This window comes from Sycon ciliatum, chromosome 12 (genome assembly GCF_964019385.1).
Source record: "Sycon ciliatum chromosome 12, ocSycCili1.1, whole genome shotgun sequence".
NCBI lineage: Eukaryota > Metazoa > Porifera > Calcarea > Leucosolenida > Sycettidae > Sycon > Sycon ciliatum.
Window position 1 is genome coordinate 12,716,948 of NC_088654.1, and position 22,752 is coordinate 12,739,699.

Here is a 22,752-nt window from a genome sequence, read left to right on the forward strand (position 1 = left end):
GATCACTGGTATGGTATGACATGGCATGGTATTGATTTATTTGAATTCGGTATCTCAACAGTACATTGTACAACTTGGGAAGATCCGAATGACATAGATACATAAACATAAAAGTGGAGTAGGTGCTACAGCGGATCATTTTATCGCAGGTTGTGGGACTAAACTAATACCAGTATGCAAGTACTGACACAGGACTTATCTGACTCTTTCTTAGCCTTAGGCCGTCATCACACTACGTTCTCCGACTCCCTATAGGCGATTCACACGACAGGCAAATCAACGTTTACAGGAAAATCACCATGAAGATATTCCTGCGGGTGACCAAAATTTGCCGGCGGGAATCAAAGGTGTCCATGGCCTTTTTGCCTGCGGATGCACTCATCTGCGGGTACTTTCACAGTTATGAGGCTGTGAGGTCATACTATCGGTCGGTAGTCTTGAACCCTGGTTGTTTCGCCTTTGTCTTTGGGTACTCATTCCAAATCACCACAGTAACGCCGTATACTCACCTGATACTCGCGGGAGCTCTGTCCGCCACCCGCGGCCGTGTGAACTGCAGCCTCACGTTTCACTTCCTGCAGGCACCTGACAAACGTGGATTTGCCTGTCGTGTGAATCGCCTATTGCGCCTCCGTCTATGGTGAAAAAACGAAAACGGGTGGTCGTGTCATCAGTCAGGCACAGTTCTTTACGCTTACACACAGTGACGTTTTTGGAGAAATTTGAGCGCACGTACATCGAAGTGCAGGGTCGCTCGGAAAAAGGCTGGGGGAGATACGCACGTTCATACAAATTGAAAAAGTCGTATACCCTACCCCCCCCCCCCCCTCTCTCCCTACCACGTCTACGTTTCCCGTTTCCTCTGCTCCCGTTTTCACTCCGTATACAGATTATCATGACAACCGACCAAAAACTCCTTATAGGGGATTCACACACACGGGTAAACCTGAGGTCACGGGACAAGGTAAAAGTTCAGACCTTCAGTCAACGGAGTGTGGCCGTTCACACCCGTGGTCAGTTTTGCCTTGACCGCATGTTTGGCCATGAACTTGTGGCGGGGCAACTAAAAAAATAATCTGTACTGCATTCTGTACTGTATCTTGCATTCGCCATGCGCGATTTTCTGATCGGCACTGTCTGAAAATGCAAGTTGCGATGCACTCGTACAACTAGGGTTCAGAGTTCTCGCCAAAGACAAGATCTTCGCATGCGCGTCTTATAGCCATGGGATTTTTCCCTTGACAAACGCTCTGAGGCCGACTGCCACGGCTTTGCCAATTTTTTCCCGAGAGGTTCTTCCTTTCCCCCAGTACCATAGTTTCCATAACAACTTTCCCATAACCGTGGTTTTACCCGTGTGTGTGAATCCCCTATTACGTGGACGTAGACGCAACACTTTGTACCGTGGTGTGATGACAGCCTAAGTTATAGGGGATTCACACACATGGGTAAAACCACGGTTATGGGAAAGTTGTTATGGAAACTATGGTACTGGGGGAAAGGAAGAACCTTTCGGGAAAAAATTGGCAAATCCGTGGCCGTGGGCCTCAGGGCGTTTGTCAAGGGAAAAATCTCATGGCTATAAGACGCGCATGCGTAGATATTGTCTTTGGCGAGAACTCTGAACCCTAGTTGTACCAAGAGTACATAACTGGGGTTATGTACTCTTTGTTGTACGAGTGCATTGCAACTTGCATTTTCAGACAGTGCCCATCGGAAAATCGTGCATGGCGAATGCAAGATACAGTACAGAATGTACTACAAAATGCAGTACAGATTATGATTATTTTTCAATTGCCCCGCCACAAGTTCATGGCCAAACATGCGGCCAAGGCAAAACTGACCCACTCCGTTGACCGAAGGTCTGAACTTTTGCCTTGTCCCGTGACCTCAGGTTTCCCCTTGAGTGTGAATCCCCTATTAATATTTTAATTAAAAAGGGTATCAGCTAACTGTGTTTAGGACTGGGAGTAGTGATTTTACTACTCTTTGTAATTTTACTACTCCGATGTAAAGATGGTACATGTACTCATAATTATGGACTATTCATCGTCACCCCAACAACAACAACGACAACAACAACAACAACAACAACAACAACAACAACAACAACAACAACAACAAATTACAAAAATAAATAAAAAATAATGGAAGTCGCGAATTTCATCAGCTCGAACGTCAGGTGTCTGTTCAACAAGATCGACGAGCTTAGCCACGTGGCAAAGTTGCAACAACCGTCAATAATCGCCATCCAGGAAACCTGGGCGGATCAGCGACGGGATGTACGCCATCAACGGCTACAAACTCATAAGAGCGGACCGGGACACCTTTGGTGGAGGAGTCGCCACATACATACCACACAGCTGCCAACACGAGACAATTACCATTCCCATGACTCAAGCGGAATGTATTTGGATTAGAATAACAATCGGCCAAGCCTCCCTTGTGGTAGGGAACATCTACCGTCCCCCGCGGTCCGACCCCGCAGAGTTCGTGATGGAACTGGAGAGAGCCATAAAGCTAGTTGAAAGACCCCAGGATGAGATACTTCTCCTTGGCGACTTCAACGCCAAGAACTGCTTGTGGCACCCCAGCGACACCACCGATGCCTTAGGTGAGGACCTGCATTGGCTGTGCGAGACTCGTGGCCTCACACAACACGTCTCCTTTGCCACCCACCTACGCCAACACACACCTACATCGTGCCTGGACCTGGCCATCTCTAGCCTCAGCCGCCATAACATCACCATCACAAGCCTGCCCCCTATGGGTGCCTCTGATCATGTTGTCATACAAGGCAACACACGACCCCAGCAGCACACCACCCACAGAAACAATAATACAAATAATGATAAAAATGAGAGCAGTACTACACAGCAAAGCACCTCCAGCACATACTGGTTGTGGAGCGAGGAACGCATTGCGTCCCTGCGTGAAGCTCTTGCTACCTGCAATCTGCAGTACGATCCACATCCCACTGACCCTCAGCCAGTAACCTCATTCTGGAACTTCTGGAGAGACCAGATACTGAAACTAGCCGTGCACCACTGCCAAGTGACCAGAAGCAAGTCCCGCAAAAATTCTACGCCCACTCGTCCCTGGATGACGAAGGATCTCCTCAGCCAGATCAAAACAAAGCACAAACAGTTCCGCACCTACAAGGCGACCCAACTAGACTCAGATTGGAAACTGTACACAGCCCAGCGTAACCGAGTAACCGCTCTTTTGCGACAGGCTAAGTCCGACTTTGTCCAGCAAACAACGTCAACGGGTACAAACCTCCACCGTCTACTGAAGCACCTGAAAAAACCGCCTAAGCAAACAATTCCCACACTATCGACAGCCAACTCCACTGCAGCCACGGCTACGGAGAAAGCAACAGCTCTCAACAAGTTCTTTATCTCCCAAAGCCAACAGTCCATCGACAAGACCACCTGTACTACACCAGACATCAACACTACCCCTCACATCAGTCATACTCTAAATACAATCGCAGCAACAGTGGAAGAGGTCGAGAAGCTTCTATGCAGTCTAGACACTGGCAAGAGCCCAGGCTTTGACAACATCCCAACTCGGCTCCTGAAAGAAACTGCAAAGGAAATCTCCCCATCTCTCACTAGTCTCTACAATCTGTCCTTCAGAACCGGAGAAATACCACAGGATTGGAAAGACGCAACTATTACACCCATCCCCAAGTCGGGCAACCCCTCCCATCCTACCAACTACCGACCCATCTCCCTGCTCAGTATAATATCAAAAACACAAGAAAAAATAGTCCACTCTCGTCTGTACAATCACATAGCACCGCACTTACCCTCCAACCAATCCGGCTTCAGGAAACAAGACGGGACCGAACTGCAACTCGCACGGATCGTCCACCAGATATCCACAGCTAGGGATGCGGGGAAGCATGTTGTAACGTGTTTCTTCGATCTCAGTAAAGCCTTTGATCGTGTATGGCATCAAGGCTTGCTGAAAAAGCTGAGCCACTATGGTGTCGACGGCAAGGCTCACAATTGGCTCGAAGCCTACTTGACAGGACGCAGACAGCGGGTGCAGGTTGAAGGCACAACATCCGCCTTCATACCAATACCAGCAGGAGTGCCCCAGGGCTCAGTCCTGGGACCACTTCTGTTCCTGGCGTACACCATTGACCTGCCCACTGCCTGTGAAAATGCTACAACCTCGTGTAGCCAGTTCGCGGACGACACCGCACTGATTGCCATTGCAGGCAGCTACATTGAGTGTGAGGCTGCGCTACAAAGAAGCGTCGATGCCGCAGCAGAATGGCTAGAGCACTGGCACCTGCTAGTCAATAAAACGAAAACCGTCATCCTCCCGTTCTACCATGCTAACCGACCCCCACCACGACTACCCGAAATAAAACTTGGCCAAACCCTATTAGAAACAGTAACACAACATCGTCACCTCGGCATCATCTTTCAGCCTGACCTAAGATGGTCAGCCCACCTTGACTTTGTGCTGAAGAAAGCCGTAAAATCTTTTAATATTCTCTTTAGACTCAAATCAACTCTACACACTAAATCACTCTCTCTCATTTACAAAACGTATATCCTGCCTATAATTGAATATGCATGCATTGCTGTCACCCCGCTCTCAATCGCAGCTCTTGACCGTCTTGAGCGAATCCAGCGCAAGGCGGCCAGAATCTGCCTCCGTCTCCCCCTTTACACTCCTCTGGATCATTCAACACTGCTCCATCGGCTCAAATGGCCGACAATGTTCTCTCGCCGCAAAGTGAAGCTCACCCTTCTTGCTCACTCCATAAAATACCAATATGCCCCACAACACATACGCTTGCTCAACACCCCCGCTCAAGTTACGGCCCAGTACAGCCTTCGACACGCACGCACTTGGCACCTCCCACCCTCCAGAACCGATCGCTGTAAAGACTCCCCACTGTACAAGTCCCTAGAATACTACAATGCCCTCCCTGCTAGCATTCGTGACATCTCCTCCCGACCTGCTTTCAAACAAGAAATCTGCTCACTGCTGATTAACTCAATCTGCTCCTGCAGCGCTCACCCTCTCCCATACTTGTAAATTTCAAAGTGATGTAAATCACTTTCCAACTGTTTAACCCACAATCTCACCTTCTCATCAATTTATCTCTTATTGGCGATGGTGCCATCGTGAGAATAAAGAATTCAAACAACAACAACAACAACAACAACAACAACAACAACAACAACAACAACAACAACAACAACAACAACAACAACAACAACAACAACAACAACAACAACAACAACAACAACAACAACAACAACAACAACAACAACAACAACAACAACAACAACAACAACAACAACAACAACAACAACAACAACAACAACAACAACAACAACAACAACAACAACAACAACAACAACAACAACAACAACAACAACAACAACAACAACAACAACAACAACAACAACAACAACAACAACAACAACAACAACAACAACAACAACAACAACAACAACAACAACAACAACAACAACAACAACAACAACAACAACAACAACAACAACAACAACAACAACAACAACAACAACAACAACAACAACAACAACAACAACAACAACAACAACAACAACAACAACAACAACAACAACAACAACAACAACAACAACAACAACAACAACAACAACAACAACAACAACAACAACAACAACAACAACAACAACAACAACAACAACAACATTGCTCAGCACATCTATAGCTCCATTGCGCCCAGCCTACGTGATAAACTCCCAATTAGTATTGCCATCGCTACTGCCTCAGCAAGCAGCTAAACTTTGATCTCTCTGTATCTGATCCCCGTGCCTGTAAATCTTTTTCTCTTATTGGCCACAGGCCATCGTGAGAATAAAAGAATTCAAACAACAACAACTACGACAACAACAACAACAACAACAACAACAACAACAACAACAGCAGCAGCAGCAGCAGCAGCAGCAGCAGCAGCAGCAGCAGCAGCAGCAGCAGCAGCAGCAGCAGCAGCAGCAGCAGCAGCAGCAGCAGCAGCAGCAGCAACAACAACAACAACAACAACAACAACAACAACAGTCTACGGGTCTTCATTGGACTCTTCTGCAGCAACAACCACAACAGCAAAAGCGACAGCAACAACAATGACGACAATGACGATAAAGACCAAGACGATGACGACGACAACCACAATCTTTCTGTGCTGTTTCCTTTCTTGCCATCTGCAGATATGGTAACAACGTGCAGCAGTACCACGGGGATCAAGTCTACCTGGTTATTTTCGGGCCGTTTAGCACATGGTGCTGTCTATGCTCAAAAAACATGTCGAGACATGGGATTTGATCTGCTAGACTATGCTTCCTTCAAGGACACCTCACTCGGCTTGACAGCATGCGTATCCACTGTGCTGAAAAGTGCGCTAAAGAGATACAAATATTATGAGCATCATCTGTCCTACTGGGCCATCAGTGGAGGGAAGGTTTCTCCCTATCGATTCTCCACGGCACATGGTGACGAGGGAGTTGAGCAAGCACCCGGTTTCGAGAGCTATGTGATGTGTTCTGGTAAGCTATTGTTAGGAACATGATGTCTTGCTGGGTTTCTACTTTGCTGCATTTCGTTTATGGCGGACCGTCATTTCTTTTTTTTAATCTACCCAAGTCTACCGTACCGTCAAGCGTCTACAATGGTGCTGTCTGGCTACGGTCAAAAACTTCTCATTCGGCACAGGAGTTCCCGCGTGCTTCAAGTGTGGCTCCCGTACGCACCTCGCGAAGGACTGCACGCGCGCAGCACAACAACTCTGTATCTGCCGGAAACTCCACGCTGTACTCTGGCATTTATCAGGCTGGTTTAACTTACTTTAAGGTCTAGTACAGGTCAGGTCGTGGACCCTGAGCATCAAGTACTGGTTCATGATAGTTCAACTGCTGACTCGGAGATGACTACAGATGGAGCTGCTGGACAGCCTGCAGTTCAGGGCAAAGTGCAAACCTGTCAAACCACTGACCTGCTTTCAGAGACACTGCAGCAGGAACGCAGTGAGACCAGGACGCCAATGCAGGAGGGCAACAGATTCTGCAGTGGCAGAGGGAAGGCACCTCATCAGTCACCTGACACTGACAAAGATGGATTTACCATGGCGTCAGGGAAGCATACATTCCCAGCAACTCCCTGGGCTGCCAAACTCGCCTATGCTTTCTCCACTGTAGCTGAAAGTGACGATGTTTCAGGTGCTGAAGATACTGATAATAGTGGAGCAAAGGTCACAATTAACGGAGTAACATTTGGGTGCTGACTTGACAAACAGTGCCATCTTTCGACAACCTCTGCTCCTCATGCCCTAGTTCCTCTAAATCCAAACGCTACACAATTCCAACCCACTTCTGCAAGAACAGCGCTTGCAACGTCGTCCCAGCAAAATACCTCTGGCCATGCACAAGACCCGGAGAATCAAATTATACCGTGCATTTGTGAAGCCATGCATAACCTATAACTGTGCTACCTGGGGCATGACGAAGGCCCTGGCGAGTGAGATTGACAGATGCCACAGATGCTAGCTCAGGAGTCTCATTGGCATAAGGTTCCCGAACAGGATATCGAACATCGACCTGCACCAGCGCTGTCGGGAAGAGCCGCTGTCAGCCACCATCGAGAAGGCACGTGTGCGGATGCTGGGACATGCACTACGACTGTCGCCGGACACCCCAGCGCAGCAAGCCATGAGTGGGTACTTCACTCCACAGCGACGTGGGTACAAGGGCCGGCCCAGATCGTCGCTGGTCGGCACCCTGAACCAAGACCTGCTCAGCAGAGGCAAGCCGGGCCTCTCGAGCCGAAGCCATCCGGACGACCTAAGACAGTTTGCTGCGGTTCGCAATGGATAGCGGCAGATAATCTGAAAGAGTCGCCACAACTGCCGGATATTGACATACATATATTGGACAGAGCCAGAGAACAGCAGTGGAAGAATGTATAGCACGGCTGTGCATGTTGTACGCGTATCTGTGTTATTATTATTATTATGCACAAGACGTAGTGATAGCTATCTTTATACATCAGCAGCTTAAGACACAAAGTTGCAGAGCTCGAACAGTTGGCAGAGGATTCTGGTGCCCTCCTAATTGCTGTGGCAGAGACTTGGTTGGACAGTTCCGTGACTGGTGGTGAAGTCACCATTCCAGGTGTATCCCCACTGCGGAAGGACAGAATCGGCAGGAAAGGTGGGGGTGTTGCCATAATAAATACCACCACGAATGTCTAACTGTGAGGGCGGGAGTTGACCTGCTGGTACCCGAGATGGAGCTTCTTTGCCTGGAGGTTCTCAGCAATGGCCTAACTACACTCTTTGAATGTGGCTATCGTCCTCCATCAGCTCCAGTACAATTTGGACAGATCTTGAAGATTTAGTAGAGCGAACAGCGGAAGGGCGTCAAACTTTAAAAAAAAAAAAACTCCACCATCTTGATGGGTGATTGCAATGTTGACTTTGCCCCACAGACTCTTCCGTTGCATCACACCTTCCAGCACATTCAACAATTATGTAATGTCTCCCACTAGAATTACTGCGACGTTCAGCAGAACTCTCGACTCACTGCTTTCCGAAGCAGATTTGCCAATAACCTGGACGATTGCTACTGTAGACACAAGTGATCACTTTGCCGTAGTAGCTAAACTCCCTATATACTTGACCTCACCTGCTAAGAGGAACAACATCACTGCCAGCTGCAGGAAGCTTCATCAGATTAATAATTATTGGCTCTGCTTTAAGGCAGATCTGTTGCACTATCTGAGTACATTTCTGTAAACTCTCCGAAGATCTTGACACCTCTGCTTCTGCCTGGCATAGCACCATCACTGCTGTTATTGACAAACATGCACCAGTTGTATCCAGAACAAGAAAGAAAAGATGTGCATGATGTCTTTTCTGCACCTACTTTCAGTTGACGGCTAATACAGGCCAAGCATCCCGGGATGATCACCGAATTACTCGAGGACAGGAACAGCAGCTACGGCAAGTGCCTTTTCTTCCTGGACCTTCCGGTCGTCAGTCATTGACATTTGTGGGAAGCACTCTTCGGAATGCCCTTCCCAGTGATATTCGCCTCCACAGCGCGGCTTTTACCTTTAAACTGGCTCTGAACAGAATTAATTGTAATTTGTAACCAGTGTTAATCACGCTCCTTCCTTGCCTACACATTACTGCATGTTTTCTCTGTGTGTTCTGCACTGCATGCTTACACATACACACACCCATGTGAATTATATACAATACTTTGTGCTTTGGAATTATCATGTTAGGATTCTTTTTAATATTTCCTTGTCTCATAATATTTATAATTATATTCGTTCTTAGCAGGAACCGGAGGTTTTACCTCTGGCGAGAAGGCAGAATTGCCTGTGCCCTTAACGAATTCAAATAAAAGAAACAAACACACAAACAAACAAACATGTCCATGGTTGACAGGTGAACTTGTTGGCATTATCCGTGAGCAAAATCATCTGCATCAGCGCTTGATCCGAGACCCAGGCAATGACGACATGAGACAGCATCACCGCATTGCTCGTGCACAAGCTCGCCGACTCGACAGACACCTCCAAAATGAATTCTTTGTCCGGAAACGTGCTACTTCAGATCAGCGCAAGCTGTGGCAAGTCATGAACACCATCACCGGTAGGCGTGCACCTAGACAGCAACCAAAGGTGTCAGTTGAGGAAGTAAGTGAATTCTTTGGGGACATTGTTCACGATGTAAGCAGGCCATCACAGTTAATGGTTCCCGAGGGCCCACATACGCCAGACGCCTTCATGTGTTTCCAGCCCGGCACTATTCGTGATGTCTGCAAGCTCCTAGAAAGTGTGAAACCCCATAAAGCGACAGATAGTGATGCAATCCCAGGTATTTTGCTGCGTGATTGTGCACATGAACTGGCACCTACATTGACTTTGATCTTCAACAGATCACTAGCCACTGGGTGTGTTCCATCAATACAAGCTTTCTCACATCAGTTCCCTTTTTAAAGGAGGCGATCCAACGGTCTGTGGTAAATATACACCAGTGTCCCTCTTGCCCATAGTTTCTCACGATTGCTGGAGAAAATCATCAAATAGCAACTTACGGCTTACCTTGATACCTGCCGAGCTATCTCTATTACACAATTTGTAATCTAAAACATCACTCAACTGAGGATGCTCTCACTATTGCTACTAATCGCTGGCTCAAGAACCGATCTGATCACAAAGTAACTGGCATTGCCCCCGTGGATATGTCAAAGGCATTTGACCGCGTACGCCATGATCAGTTATGGTCCGATCTGTATTCTGCTGGCCTATCTGGTAAAGCCTTGGAATGGTTCATGGACTACCTGTGTGGTTCTTATCAGCCAGTTTGTATCGGAGGCACATTGTCCAAACCAGTACCTTGTTTCTGAGGTGCTCCCAAGGGTACTCGTAGCGTGCTTGGTCCACTTCTCTTCATATTGTACCCTCGTCAACTCAGCGAAATCCTTCCTAGTAGCAGAGTTCACCAAGAGTTCGCTGATGACATTGTCCTGGAGGCCTCGAGTCACTAGCTGTATGCTCATCTCTGTGACTGGTGGACTCACTAGTGTTTCTGCCTGGTTGGGTGATCTAGGTCTACTTCTAAACACCACCAGGACACACGTTATGTTCATAAAACCCCGTGCTGTGGTCTGCAAGACATCCACCATCCAGTACAGTATGGTCAGGACGTTCTACAAGTTGTACACTGTGTGAAGTACTACCTTGGAGCTCACGTGGATGACAACATGTCTTGGGAGGTACATGTCGATCACCTCGCGCAGAAAGCCTGACCAGCAATTGGTAAGCTATGGCGGCATGGACATGGCTTGACAGTGAATGCCCGCCGCACTTGGCACATTGGCATGATTCAGTCCACACTCTGCTATGCTAGCAATGCATTCTACCCAGCTCTTTCCCAGCATGCACTTGGCCGTCTGGAGCGTGTGGCTAAGGCAGGGGTCTGGTCTATTTTGCTGGCACCAACTGCTACCCCTACCTCTCCTTTGCTTCCACAGACACGCATTCTTCCTCTTGTTCACATAAATTATAGGCTAAAACCATTCGTATACGTCCATCGCTGTATCCAGTCTGCTACATGTCCCCCTTTTGACAATTTCTTTATTCTAACTAATGCTGCATGCCCCTCTAACCGAAGCATAACCCATGGTCATTCCTCCAATCTCCTGCAAATACCCTTCCTCAGAAACCCTCATAGCCTATCGTCAAATTCAGTTTGTGGGAAGCGTATTGTGGAACAGTCCCTCGGCCGAACTTCGATCCATTGGAGAGAATAAGCGGTTGCGTGATGCACTGCGCTCTCGAAACCTCCTTATTGTCCAAGTTGCTTAAGCCGCTTTTGTACTGTGCCAAAGATCTGGATCTACCCCTGCTTCTTAATTTATACTACATTATCCTCTCCATTCTATCTCCCTTCCGTGCCTGTTTTTTCTCCCCTCCCCATTCTCGTTCTGCCCTCTCCTCTTCTAAGTCATCTCCTTGTGAGTAGGCACCATTGCCTGTTTTGTAAAACGACTATAAATAAAAGGACAACAACAACAACAACAACAGCAGCAGCAGCAGCAACAACAACAACAACAACTACCACACGACAACTGCGCTCTCCAGCCGATCTCAACACGACGGTGCCACAGCACACCACCAGCAAAGTGGTACATCCGCTGGCACTGAATTCCTTCGTACAGCTGCTTCGAGTATAAAACTCTCCTCAGTGAAGGCTGATACTGTAGAGTGTCAAGTGTGCGCTCGAAACGACGTGTCTGTGCCACAGCGTATTGCCCCGCATCTGAACGCCTTGATCCACAGAGCGTGATTGGAAGCAACGACCACTGGATAAGTAGCTCTGACTGACAGGCCGGCCAAAGTCCATAGGGAAATTTATCGGAAAGCAAAAAATTGATACCTGTACAATCGTAATGGTGAAAGAGAGTCTAACATAAAGCAAAAGGTAGTGGCAAAGGCCGAGAGATATGTGTAAGAGGATGATAACAATGATGGTGACGAGGACAGTGGTGGTCAGGGACCTAATGGAGGCGCAGGCATCGAGAAGAAGAACAGTCGGCAGTTAAAGTGGTGGTCAGGGACCTAATGGAGGCGCAGGCATTGAGAAGAAGAACAGTCGGCAGTTAAATCCCATCTGCTGTCTACCCAAGTGTGTCGTGACAGGTCCATGCTTCAGCGTTGTTCGTTCCGCAAGTAGTCTTTCAAGCAGTTGAAAGTTCCAGAAGCAGTCTACATTCGTATTCGTGTTCCCAATCTTTGTAAATAAAAAGAAAGAAAGTTTCACCGCATTTACACTCTTCCAGTAAATTCGTACTCACACACACACACCTGCATGTTATGCATATACATGTATATTGTTGCTGATTTTCCTATCATTTCTCTCCTGTAGAGTTTTTGTTACCAGCGCAATATATTTTCCGAAGTTGGTACTATTTTAAGTATTTTTGTTACTAGCTTTCTTCAAAAGTGTATAATCCTACTGTAGTTTCATCAATCACTTTAGACCCGAAATCCATCGACAATTGTGACAAGAAAACGTTCTGGAATCTTTAAAATTGTTGATTTGTCAGATTGTGATATGAGTGCGCACATGGTTTTATTCAAAAAAAGAGAGAACCAAAAGTTTACAAGTTGTCCGTTTTGTCCGACACTAACGATTATAAGTAGGAAACTGCTGAGTCAAAATGTGCAACAATTAGCCCGACTGATGTGATACTGACATTCAATGGATAACTTGTAAACTTTTGGTCCTCTTCTTTTTGAATTTTTATCCTTGGCCCTCTATCCGAGTGTCATACAGTAAAACCTGTCAAGGCGACCACCACTCGGATAAGGCGACCACCTGCCTCAGAAGACCACTGTAACCAGGACCAAGGGAGGCTATTTGCAGCCAAACGACCCTGGACAAGGAGACCACCTGGCAGCAGAGACCACACTTTGCAGGTCCCCTGAGCGGTCGTCTTAGACACATTTCACTATAGTTTTATTCATCGCCCGGCTCTATTACGCATAACTTGTGCCCCACCTCTTTCCATGGTTTCCGTTTACGACAAAAATCGAATAGTTGAGAGTGACATCGTGTTAACATACTATTCTTTCCTGGTCTTGTTTTCTCTGTCCAACAGTGGGTTGGAAATCTCGCCAGTACGGAATCTACACGTTTTCAACCCCTTACACTGGACTTGCTGTCACGTATCAGGCTGCAAAGCAATCATGCGCATTACGCGGCCTGCGCATGATGGCAGAGAATGACGCATACCCTCGGCAATGGGCGGCCATGTATTATCCAGTGTTCAAGGACCTCTACATGAATAGTAACTATTGGCTTATGGGTGGCAAAAGGTTTGTCGTCGGAAACTACAAAAGCCCAACATCGAAGGAAATAATCATGGAAATCTTCAGCGACCCTGGTTTGAAAAACGGAGTGCTGTGCGTACGTAAGTATAAATTTGTTGTTGTTGATTTTCATTTTACTTCACAAGGCCAAAAGGGCAGTGGTGTCTAATACCATGGAAGCGGATTTCAAAGTGGGAGAGAGCGAGCCAGCGAGTTGAGAGAGAGCAAGCCAGCGAGTTGAGAGAGAGCGAGCCAGTGAGGGGGAGGGGGAGGGGGGGAGAGAGAGAGAGAGAGAGAGAGAGAGAGAGAGAGAGAGAGAGAGAGAGAGAGAGAGAGAGGGAGAGAGAGAGAGATAGATAGATAGATAGATAGAGAGAGAGAGAGAGAGAGAGAGAGAGAGAGAGAGAGAGAGAGAGAGAGAGAGAGAGAGAGAGAGAGAGAGAGAGAGAGAGAGAGAGAGACAGAGAGAGAGAGAGAGAGAGAGAGAGAGAGAGAGAGAGAGAGAGAGAGAGAGAGAGAGAGAGAGAGAGAGAGAGAGAGAGAGAGAGAGAGAGAGAGAGAGAGAGAGAGAGAGAGAGAGAGAGAGAGAGAGAGAGAGAGAGAGAGAGAGAGAGAGAGAGAGATGGAGACAGAGAGAAGGGAGAAACATAACACATGATAAAAGCACAAACTTCAGCCACGCATTAATCATTGTTGTTTAAGGCTCCTCTTCTTTGCACTGTTTATCACCTTGTTTACTGAGCATTATTCATTGTTCTTGCTCTCATTTGATTTTGCCCGTGTATCACCTGAATAGAAGGCACAAACGCTTCTCGTGAAAACAAAGTTGTTGAAGAACCTTAAGTGTGTGCTGCTACTGAGTGTTATACAGTAGAACCTGTCAAGGCGACCACTCGGATAAGGCGACCACCTGTCCCAGAAGACCACAGTAACCAGGACCAAGGAATGCTATTTCCAGGCAAACGACCCTGGATAAGGAGACCACCTGGCAGCAGACACCACATTTTTGAAGGTCCCTTCAGCGGTCGCCTTAGCCACGTTTCACTGTCTCTTTTTTGTCTCCAAAGAGTGAGAGATAAGAATAATTATTATGCTGATATAATTACAGTGAAACGTGGCTAAGGCGACCGCTGAAGAGACCTTCAAAATGTGGTCTCTGCTGCCAGGTGGTCTCCTTATCCAGGGTCGTTTGCCTGGAAATAGCATTCCTTGGTCCTGGTTACTGTGGTCTTCTGGGACAGGTGGTCGCCTTATCCGAGTGGTCGCCTTGACATGTTTTACTGTAATTATATCAGCGTAATTATTAGGGATTATAGTGATTTTCTTGAAGGCTTTCAACATGAAGAAGTTTGATGCAAGAAACTTTAGAAGGCTCTAAGAGTACTTTGTCGAAAGTGTATACCAGTATTGAAAATCAGGTTTGTGTTCAAAACAGGCTTCTAACACTGTATATGACAGTCTGTACTACCAGACACTGAAGTGCAGGTACCGGTAGCTTTCCAGAGAGTCAAGAATCCGCCCGATCTGAAGTATGGCCTACGGAAGCTCCCTTTTTACATAGATATTTCACTTCATAGTCCATACCGTAAAACCGGAAGGTCTTATGACCAAAGGGTTTGACGACTAAAAGGTTTAACCTTTTGTAATTTTGTCGTCATAACGTGTAGAAAGTTTAACAATGTTTGTACAACGGAAAGAACATGCAATGATGTATGCGCATCTTTACGCAGACAACTCAAACCGGGTTCACGATAATGTTTCCTTCAAATAGCGGAAAAAATCGATCGTTAAAACGTTCGACTTTGTGACTCATTCGACTTTCCGTTCTTACAGTACACACTTTCTAGACCAGAGTTGGAAGATTGTTCACTAGGATACTTCAACATAAGCACTCAGAATGCACGGTATCTTTGCTGCATACGTCCTCAACGTTTCACCAAATTTTCCGCCATGGCTCAATATCAGGGTGGAAATTGTTTACGTCGAGGTAACCTGATAGAGAGGTTAAGATGGGTATCCTGATAGAGAGGTTAAGATGCACGTTATTTCTGACGTGACGCGAAAGTTCAGCTCTGGCTCCCGCATCGAAAAACAAAGCGAGTGACCTGCAGCTCGCATCGAAATTTGGAGTTTCAAGCCAAATCTGACGTGAAATTGCGCGTCACATCGGAAACAACGTGCATCTTAGCCTCTCTCATGTGTAAACTGCTTCAATGAAGTCTGTGAGTGAGTTGGTAGACTGTTGGTAAGCGCTTTTGCATTTGTTTTGAAGCTGCAACATAGGTGCCAGACTGGAGTTATGTCTGGGTACGAGTACGCGGTAGGTTTGTGTGCGTGTTGTAGCACTTTCTGACCAACTACTGAGGTATTGACTAGGTGCAGCGGCGCACAGTTCCTCTATTCGTAACCATGGGTCGCGCAAACGAAAAATGAATTTCCAACTCAGGCCCGCCGGAACCGGTTCCGTTGGTCAGGTTAACACCGCACCAACTTTGTCGCTACCAGCGCTGAGGAGGGACGTACATCCCCGTCATACTGCTTGAAGTATACACAAAGTATGAAAGACTACGGTAGGACCGGACCAATTGAAAACTGCTTCCGGCGGTGCTGTACGTGATCGAAATCACAGGGGGTATTCCCTGATCGATTTCCTTGCACTCTTGCTATATTAGCATTGTTTGATCCAGGGTGCAATCCTGGTCACATGCGTCCTCTGCCTTGTGATATGCTGTCAACTAATAACATGTACCTCCTTCCATCTGCCTGCAGAGGTTTGCTTTCAGGGGTTCCTCAGAGACGATAGGTGCGTCTGCAAAGGCTCGTATGCAGGGGACGGATGCAGGAAGTTGATGAGTAGAAGTAAGCGTGAGGCTTGTTTTCATATTCCTTGCTGGCCTGCCGTGAGCTGTTTGGTGCTTTGCGTTCTGCCAAGAGTAAATTTTGCTCTCTTGTGTAATAATTATTACGATAGTGTCAAGTGTGAACAATCGAGAGCAAAACAAGAAGTTCTTGTGCTGCAATCAGCACTAGTATGTCTAACAGTTACATGTACACAGGCATGCATGCACGAGCAGTATAGTAGCGACGTCTTGCGACGTCATCGTAACACTAGCACACCTGAAGTGCTTTCCATAGGGTCCGCCGGCGGCTAAAACTCACATCACGCAGTGTAGCAGGGGCGTTGGAAGGTAATCTATTGTGGTACGGTCAGCCATCTGAAGTCCAATTTACTCGTGGGCGAGGGGTGGCTGAGCCGCAAATTTTGGAATTTTAGAGCCCAAACCAGTGCATTTTATTGACTCACGCGGTACCTTGGTCAAATAGTGGTACGGTCAATACCGTAGCGACCGTACCGTGTGCGACGCCTCTTTGTATTGTTCCCTATGCATGTTCCCCAGCCCGCTTTCCAGCGACCAATGGAGTCCAAACGAAAAAGCAACTCAGGAAGACACCACACTCAGCACTATGAAATTAGACAGAACGCGTTCAAGGGACAACCTGGGCCAGAGGTCAAGCACCCCATTGCTGGATACTTTCCTGCACATGCTTCAGGCTTCAGTCCTCGGTGGCGTCTGTGCAAGATAACGCTACCCCTACAGTCCATTTCAAAACTATAGACGCGTACCTAGGCAAAAACCGTTACGCCAGCATCTATACCACATAAAATCTGTGATCACTTTGTGCATATTTTTTTCCAAATTGGGCGTCTGTTATCCAATCGTTTAGAAAGTATATGAGAGTAATTGTGGAGCGGACCTGAGCAATATTCCGAAAACTATTTTCAAAACGTTCCAGCCGAATTTGAAATATTTCAAAAACACTACGCGTCTATAGTTTTGAAATGGACCGTAGGTACATGAAGAAACTGAAACGCAACATATTACTGAAGTAGTAAAAAAAAAAAAAAAAAAAAAAAAATAAGCCATGACTGTCACGTGCTCACGTCTGCCATGTAAACAGTATCACTACACATGTGCGTCTGGAGGATCAAGTCGGAGCAGACGTTCGAGCAGAATCTTGGTGTTACTGGAGGAGAACGAAGAACAGAAAGAAAAGCAGAAAAGGACATTTTCCCAAAGAGACTCTTATGCGCTGACCCCTACTGAGGAAGAGCCTCAATCTCATCAAAACAGCGTTATTACTTAGAGCAGGTGCACTACGCTATCGTCACACTGTTTTTGTCGAGATATTCCAGTCTGAGAACTCTAAAACATTATGATGGCATCAATGTGTGTGTGTGTGTGTGTGTGTGTGTGTGTGTGTGTGTGTGTGTGTGTGTGTGTGTGTGTGTGTGTGTGTGTGTGTGTGTGTGTGTGTGTGTTGCTATGTCTAACATAGCTGTTCGCTATCATTGCTTCCGCGATGGGCAGGTCTGATGTCTGAGGTGTGTGCGCGCGCGCGTGTGTGTGTATGAGTGTTGGTGTGCACGCGTGTTTTCAATTGACATGTGTATGTATGGAGCCGAGACGCTTGTGTTTGGGTGCGTGGGTGCATGAGTTTGTGTGTGTGTATGTGTGTGTATGTGTGCGCGCGTGTGTGTGTGTGTATGTGTGTGTGTGTGTGTGTGTGTGTGTGTGTGTGTGTGTGTGTGCGTGTGTGTGTATCCCATATGGTGCAGTGGTATGTGCAGCGATTTCCAATCGATAGGTTGCGGGTTCGATTCCCGACGATTATGGTCACACACGTCTTTCTTCTCGTTCTCAGACTCTTCCTTACTTTTCTTTCATTGTCCTGGGTGGTTACCAACAGCCAGTGTATGCCGGAGTATGTGGTGTGGTGTGTGTGTAGAAAAAGAAAAGAAAAGAAAAAAAGCAAAAATGGAATAATGAAAAATAGGGATTCACTGGCCAGAAAAAGTCACTTCAACAGCTGTGTGGTGGATACCAGGCTAAAAATAGTGGCGGTCAATTCATCAGCCTTGCAAGCTGTTGAATGGTGTAATCCCAGCACAAGTTGCTATGTCTAACATAGCTGTTCGCTATCATCGCTCCCTCGATGGGCATGTCTAAGGTCTAAGGTGTGCGTGTGTGGGTGTGCGTGTGTGGGTGTGCATGTGCGCGCGCACGTGTGTGTGTGTGCTTTGCGCACATTTACTATGTGTACGTGTGTGTTTTTTACTTCGTTTCTTTTCCCCATACGATTGGCAGGTGAAATCTCGAACTGTCCCACCAATTCTGGACTGTCCACATGGTTTCTGAACGGGAACGCTCCAAATGGTTATCCTTGGGCAGAACCTTGGTCATTTCTCACCGCAAAAAGAAGGTGCGTTGAGAGAGGGTTTCATGTGATGAACTTCACGGCGCTGACGACCGGGACACCGCAGCAGCAGCAATGCAGAAACAGGCCTTTCGCCAGGTATTTAGGTCTCGTCCGGAAATACGCGCGAGAGGGGATCATCCACAGGTATGGGTATTGGTCGTCACCGGGCAAGTACTACTCGAACGGTCAGAATCCTCTGTGGATAGCGAATGATACGTCGTTGCATCAGCCGAGATATTATGCCGCCTGCTGGGGTGAGAAAATGTCAAACTTGTAATCGTTCTGTTTGCTTTTGGTATAATAATTATTTTAGCTCCTTGCCTCAACATTACAAGGCGCAACTTCAAAGAGCTTCGAACGGGAAACAAAATCCCTGCGAGTCATCACTAGGAGCGAGAGAGACAAATTCTCTGGTTTACCCCAAAACAAGCCACGCACAGAGAATCCCTTTATCAAGAGAACTTTCAACACAGCGTGTGCCGCTTCTGACCTTTCGGCGTGGGTATTCTTCACGGCCAACTTCCTCAATTGCATCATAGTGGATGCATACATGTAGTGTAGCAGGCCTGCTTGAATCATGCTAGTACGCACTGCACAGCTAGAACTGTGTTATCCAAGATTTGTGCCGTGACAGCAGCCCACTGGGGACCGGCGGATTCTGCTCGAAAAGGTGGCAGATTCTGCTCGAAAAGCAATGAAATTGGCAGAACCATACAAGCCTTATGGCGGGCAATTCTTCGAATTCTGCTCCATTTCTGTATCCACATACCAAACATGCATGATTGCCAAATGAGCGTCCCAATCGGAAAAGGTGGCCTGCGGGCCGTTGCGCAGAGTTGAGAATGTGTAGTTGAGAGGTTGAATGTACGGTGTTGTCAAGGGATTTCCCCTCTCCACCCACACTCCCAAAAGGACACCTGCATGTACAGTAAGACCTGGTTTAAGCGACCACCCCACGATGCAAGGAAAAGTGGTTGTTAAAGCCAGGTGGTCTTTAGAACCAGGTCTCACAGTGTCTGTGTAGAACTGTCCGTGCATGGAAAAACGGTCGTTAAGAGCTACTCCCTGGTTTTCACTTCCGGTATATTACTACTCCCTGGTTTTCACTGCCGATATATTACTACTCCCTGGTTTTCACTGCCGATATATTACTACTCCCTGGTTTTAACTACCGGTATATTACTACTCCCTGGTTTTCACTGCCGATATATTACTACTCCCTGGTTTTCACTACCAGTATATTACTACTCCCTGGTTTTCACTGCCGATATATTACTACTCCCTGGTTTTCCCTACCGGCATATTACTACTCCCTGGTTTTCACTACCGGTATATTACAACTCCCTGGTTTTCACTGCCGGTATATTACTACTCCCTGGTTTTCACTACCGGTATATTACTAGTCCCTGGTTTTCCAAACCAAAGCATATTGCCTCTGTACTCCCTGGTTTTCTTAATGCAATGAATATAACTAAATGCGCACTCATATCACAACCATGGGGACGAATAATGTATTCCAGAACGTTTTCTTGTCTCAATTATCAATGGAATTCGTGACTAAAGAGAATGATGAAACTACAATAGGATTTATACACTTGGAGTGGAACAGCGAGGATACAAGCATAGTAAGAAAAATAGCACAAACCTAGGAACAATTTGCACAGGTAATAAAAAAATATAGGTGAGGTGAGAAATGATAGGAAATTCAGCAAGTGCAGTGTGACAATGGACATGCATGTGCAAGTGTGTGTGAGTGCGAAATTACTGGAATAGCGTAAGTGCGGTGACATTTTCTTTTTGTTTACAAAGATTTGGATCGCGAATGCGAATGTAGACAGCTTCTAGAACTTTCGATTGCTTGAAACTACTTGCAGAACGAACAACACTGAACCAAGAATCATCATAACTTTCACGACACACGGGGTTAGACAACAAGTGCAATTTATTTGCCGATGTATTCTTCTTCTTCTCACCGCCTCCGCCTTCACTGGGTCTCTGACCGCCACAGCCCTTCACACCATCTGCACCATCATCGTCATCATCGTCATCGTCCTCTTCACCATCGCTGCCACCTTCACCTGTTGTCGGCTCTCCCAGTAACTGACCACCGGGTTCATCATCGTCACTGCACACGTCGCTTCCACACTCCTCCTCCAGCTGCCGTCGCGTTCACTTCCTGACCGGTTTTCCCTTGCCATTGCCAAACACCTGACAGTCGTCAACTCTTCCGCTAGCATCATACATATCCGGAGAGTTTCGATGCATCTTTCCAGTCACCTCTGCAAACCGAGCTGCCGCCAGCCATTTGCTCCTTCTCAGCTTTGGCGAGTTGCGTTTGTCTGCGTCCGGCGTACCGGTACTCACTGATGATGCAGATAAGACACAGTGTTCATCTTCGTTTACATTAATGTTTATTTCCGATTTCTGCGTGCTGTGTTGGTTTTTGCGAGACACCGTTTGTGGAGCAGAAGCCTCTGCCGGAACGGACAGTGGAGTCGGGTGCTTACGTGGTCGACCACGCTTTGGTCGGGAGGACCTAGCCGCCTGTGACAATAGTGAGAGCGGCACGTGTTGTTTGATACGTTCGGACATACCGACTACCACATTGTATCCTCGCTGTTTCACTTCAAGTGTATAAATCCTATTGTAGTTTCATGATTCTCTTTAGTCACGAATTCCATTGATAATTGTGACAAGAAACCGTTCTGGAATACATTATTCGTCCCCATGGTTGTGATATGAGTGCGCATTTAGATATATTCATTGCATTATTAAGATAATTGTCTCCACGTCCCTGGTTTTCACTCCAGCATAATCTCAACTGTGCCCCTGGTGCTGTGTTGTTGCTTATAACCCTTTTCTACATGTAGGAAGGTGGCTCACAAGAACAACCGCCTCTCCTCAAGCGCCTGGCTCGTTCTCCCTGGCCAGACTGTACGCCACGACCGTGCAAAGCTACAGGTTTGCAAGCGAAGCCTGCGACCTCATCGGGCACGAGCAATTGTCTGCACACCAGCTGTACGCGGCGTTCACGTACAACGCGGCTCTCAAGGCAGATCTGAAATTTCTCATGATCCCAGGTTTACATTACATTCTGGCTGAAGGACAGCTGTTGGCCACGCGTTATGGTGATGCCATCTACTTCAGTTACACTGAGAGACTTGGATCCTCTTTTGGGGTCTTGTGTGGACGTAAGTGGTTCGAGTTTTGTATTTTAGTATTCTATTATTTTTACTTGCGCATTTATAGCAGACCCTAAGCTCTTCTTATACGGTGCGCACTTTGTATGTGCGTGTATGTGTTGGACATCCTGGTGAAATGAATTGGGGATTTGATTAGTAAGAGAGTATTCAGATGTTGCATGGCTTCGATACCGGTATGATGATGTTTGTGTTAGTGGAACGCAGCCCTGTGTAACAGAAAGTAAATTTAAAATAATTGTATGGAAAAGTAAAAAGGACCAAGGAACTACAAGTTACGCTATAATGTCCACTAACACCACCAGTTACCGGGTACTAAACAATCAGCTCATGCGATAACATTTTCACAACACTGACGGACGGTACTGATGTTCTACAACTAACTGGTTAACAGCTCTGGCACAAATTGAATGCGCACTCCAACAGCCTTCCAACCTGGAAGGTTCTAGGTGATGTGATAACATAGGAGGGGAAATCCAGTTAGTTTGTAAAACATTAGTACTGTCAGTCAGTGTCGTGCAATATTATTTCATGAGCTGACTGTTTGGCAACTGGTGGTGTTAGTGGACATTTGTATAGCATAACTTGTAGTTCCTTCGTCCTTTTTTCTTTTCCATACATGGATCCTTCGCTCTCCATCCGAGTCCATGAATAAATAATATAAATTTTAAACTGTGTCTGCTCCAGAGCCGGGTCAGCGACCCGGTTAGGGGGTATTTGGACCCATTTGGAAAAAAAGAACACCGGGTCGCTTGTGACCTGGTTGGAAATACATTATACATGACGTACAGTCACAAAATATGTATGTCTTCATGGGGCACGTCATGTGACTGTGCATGTACATGCAGTAGCCGTACTTAACCGGAAACCCGGCTCTGGTGGACACGAGTGAGGTGCA

At 46.8% G+C, this 22,752-nt stretch overlaps 1 protein-coding gene across 1 annotated transcript in view; it reads left to right on the forward strand.

Annotated features, from left to right (window-relative positions):
• LOC135828279 (uncharacterized) overlaps nt 1-22,752 on the forward strand; it is a 36,708-nt gene that overhangs the window by 9,781 nt on the left and 4,175 nt on the right. Inside the window, exons 3-7 of the mRNA XM_065340729.1 lie at nt 6,225-6,560; nt 13,185-13,496; nt 16,165-16,254; nt 18,543-18,908; nt 21,525-21,845. Of these exons, the coding sequence (XP_065196801.1) occupies nt 6,225-6,560; nt 13,185-13,496; nt 16,165-16,254; nt 18,543-18,908; nt 21,525-21,845 (1,425 nt within the window). The remainder of the gene's footprint in view (nt 1-6,224; nt 6,561-13,184; nt 13,497-16,164; nt 16,255-18,542; nt 18,909-21,524; nt 21,846-22,752) is intronic.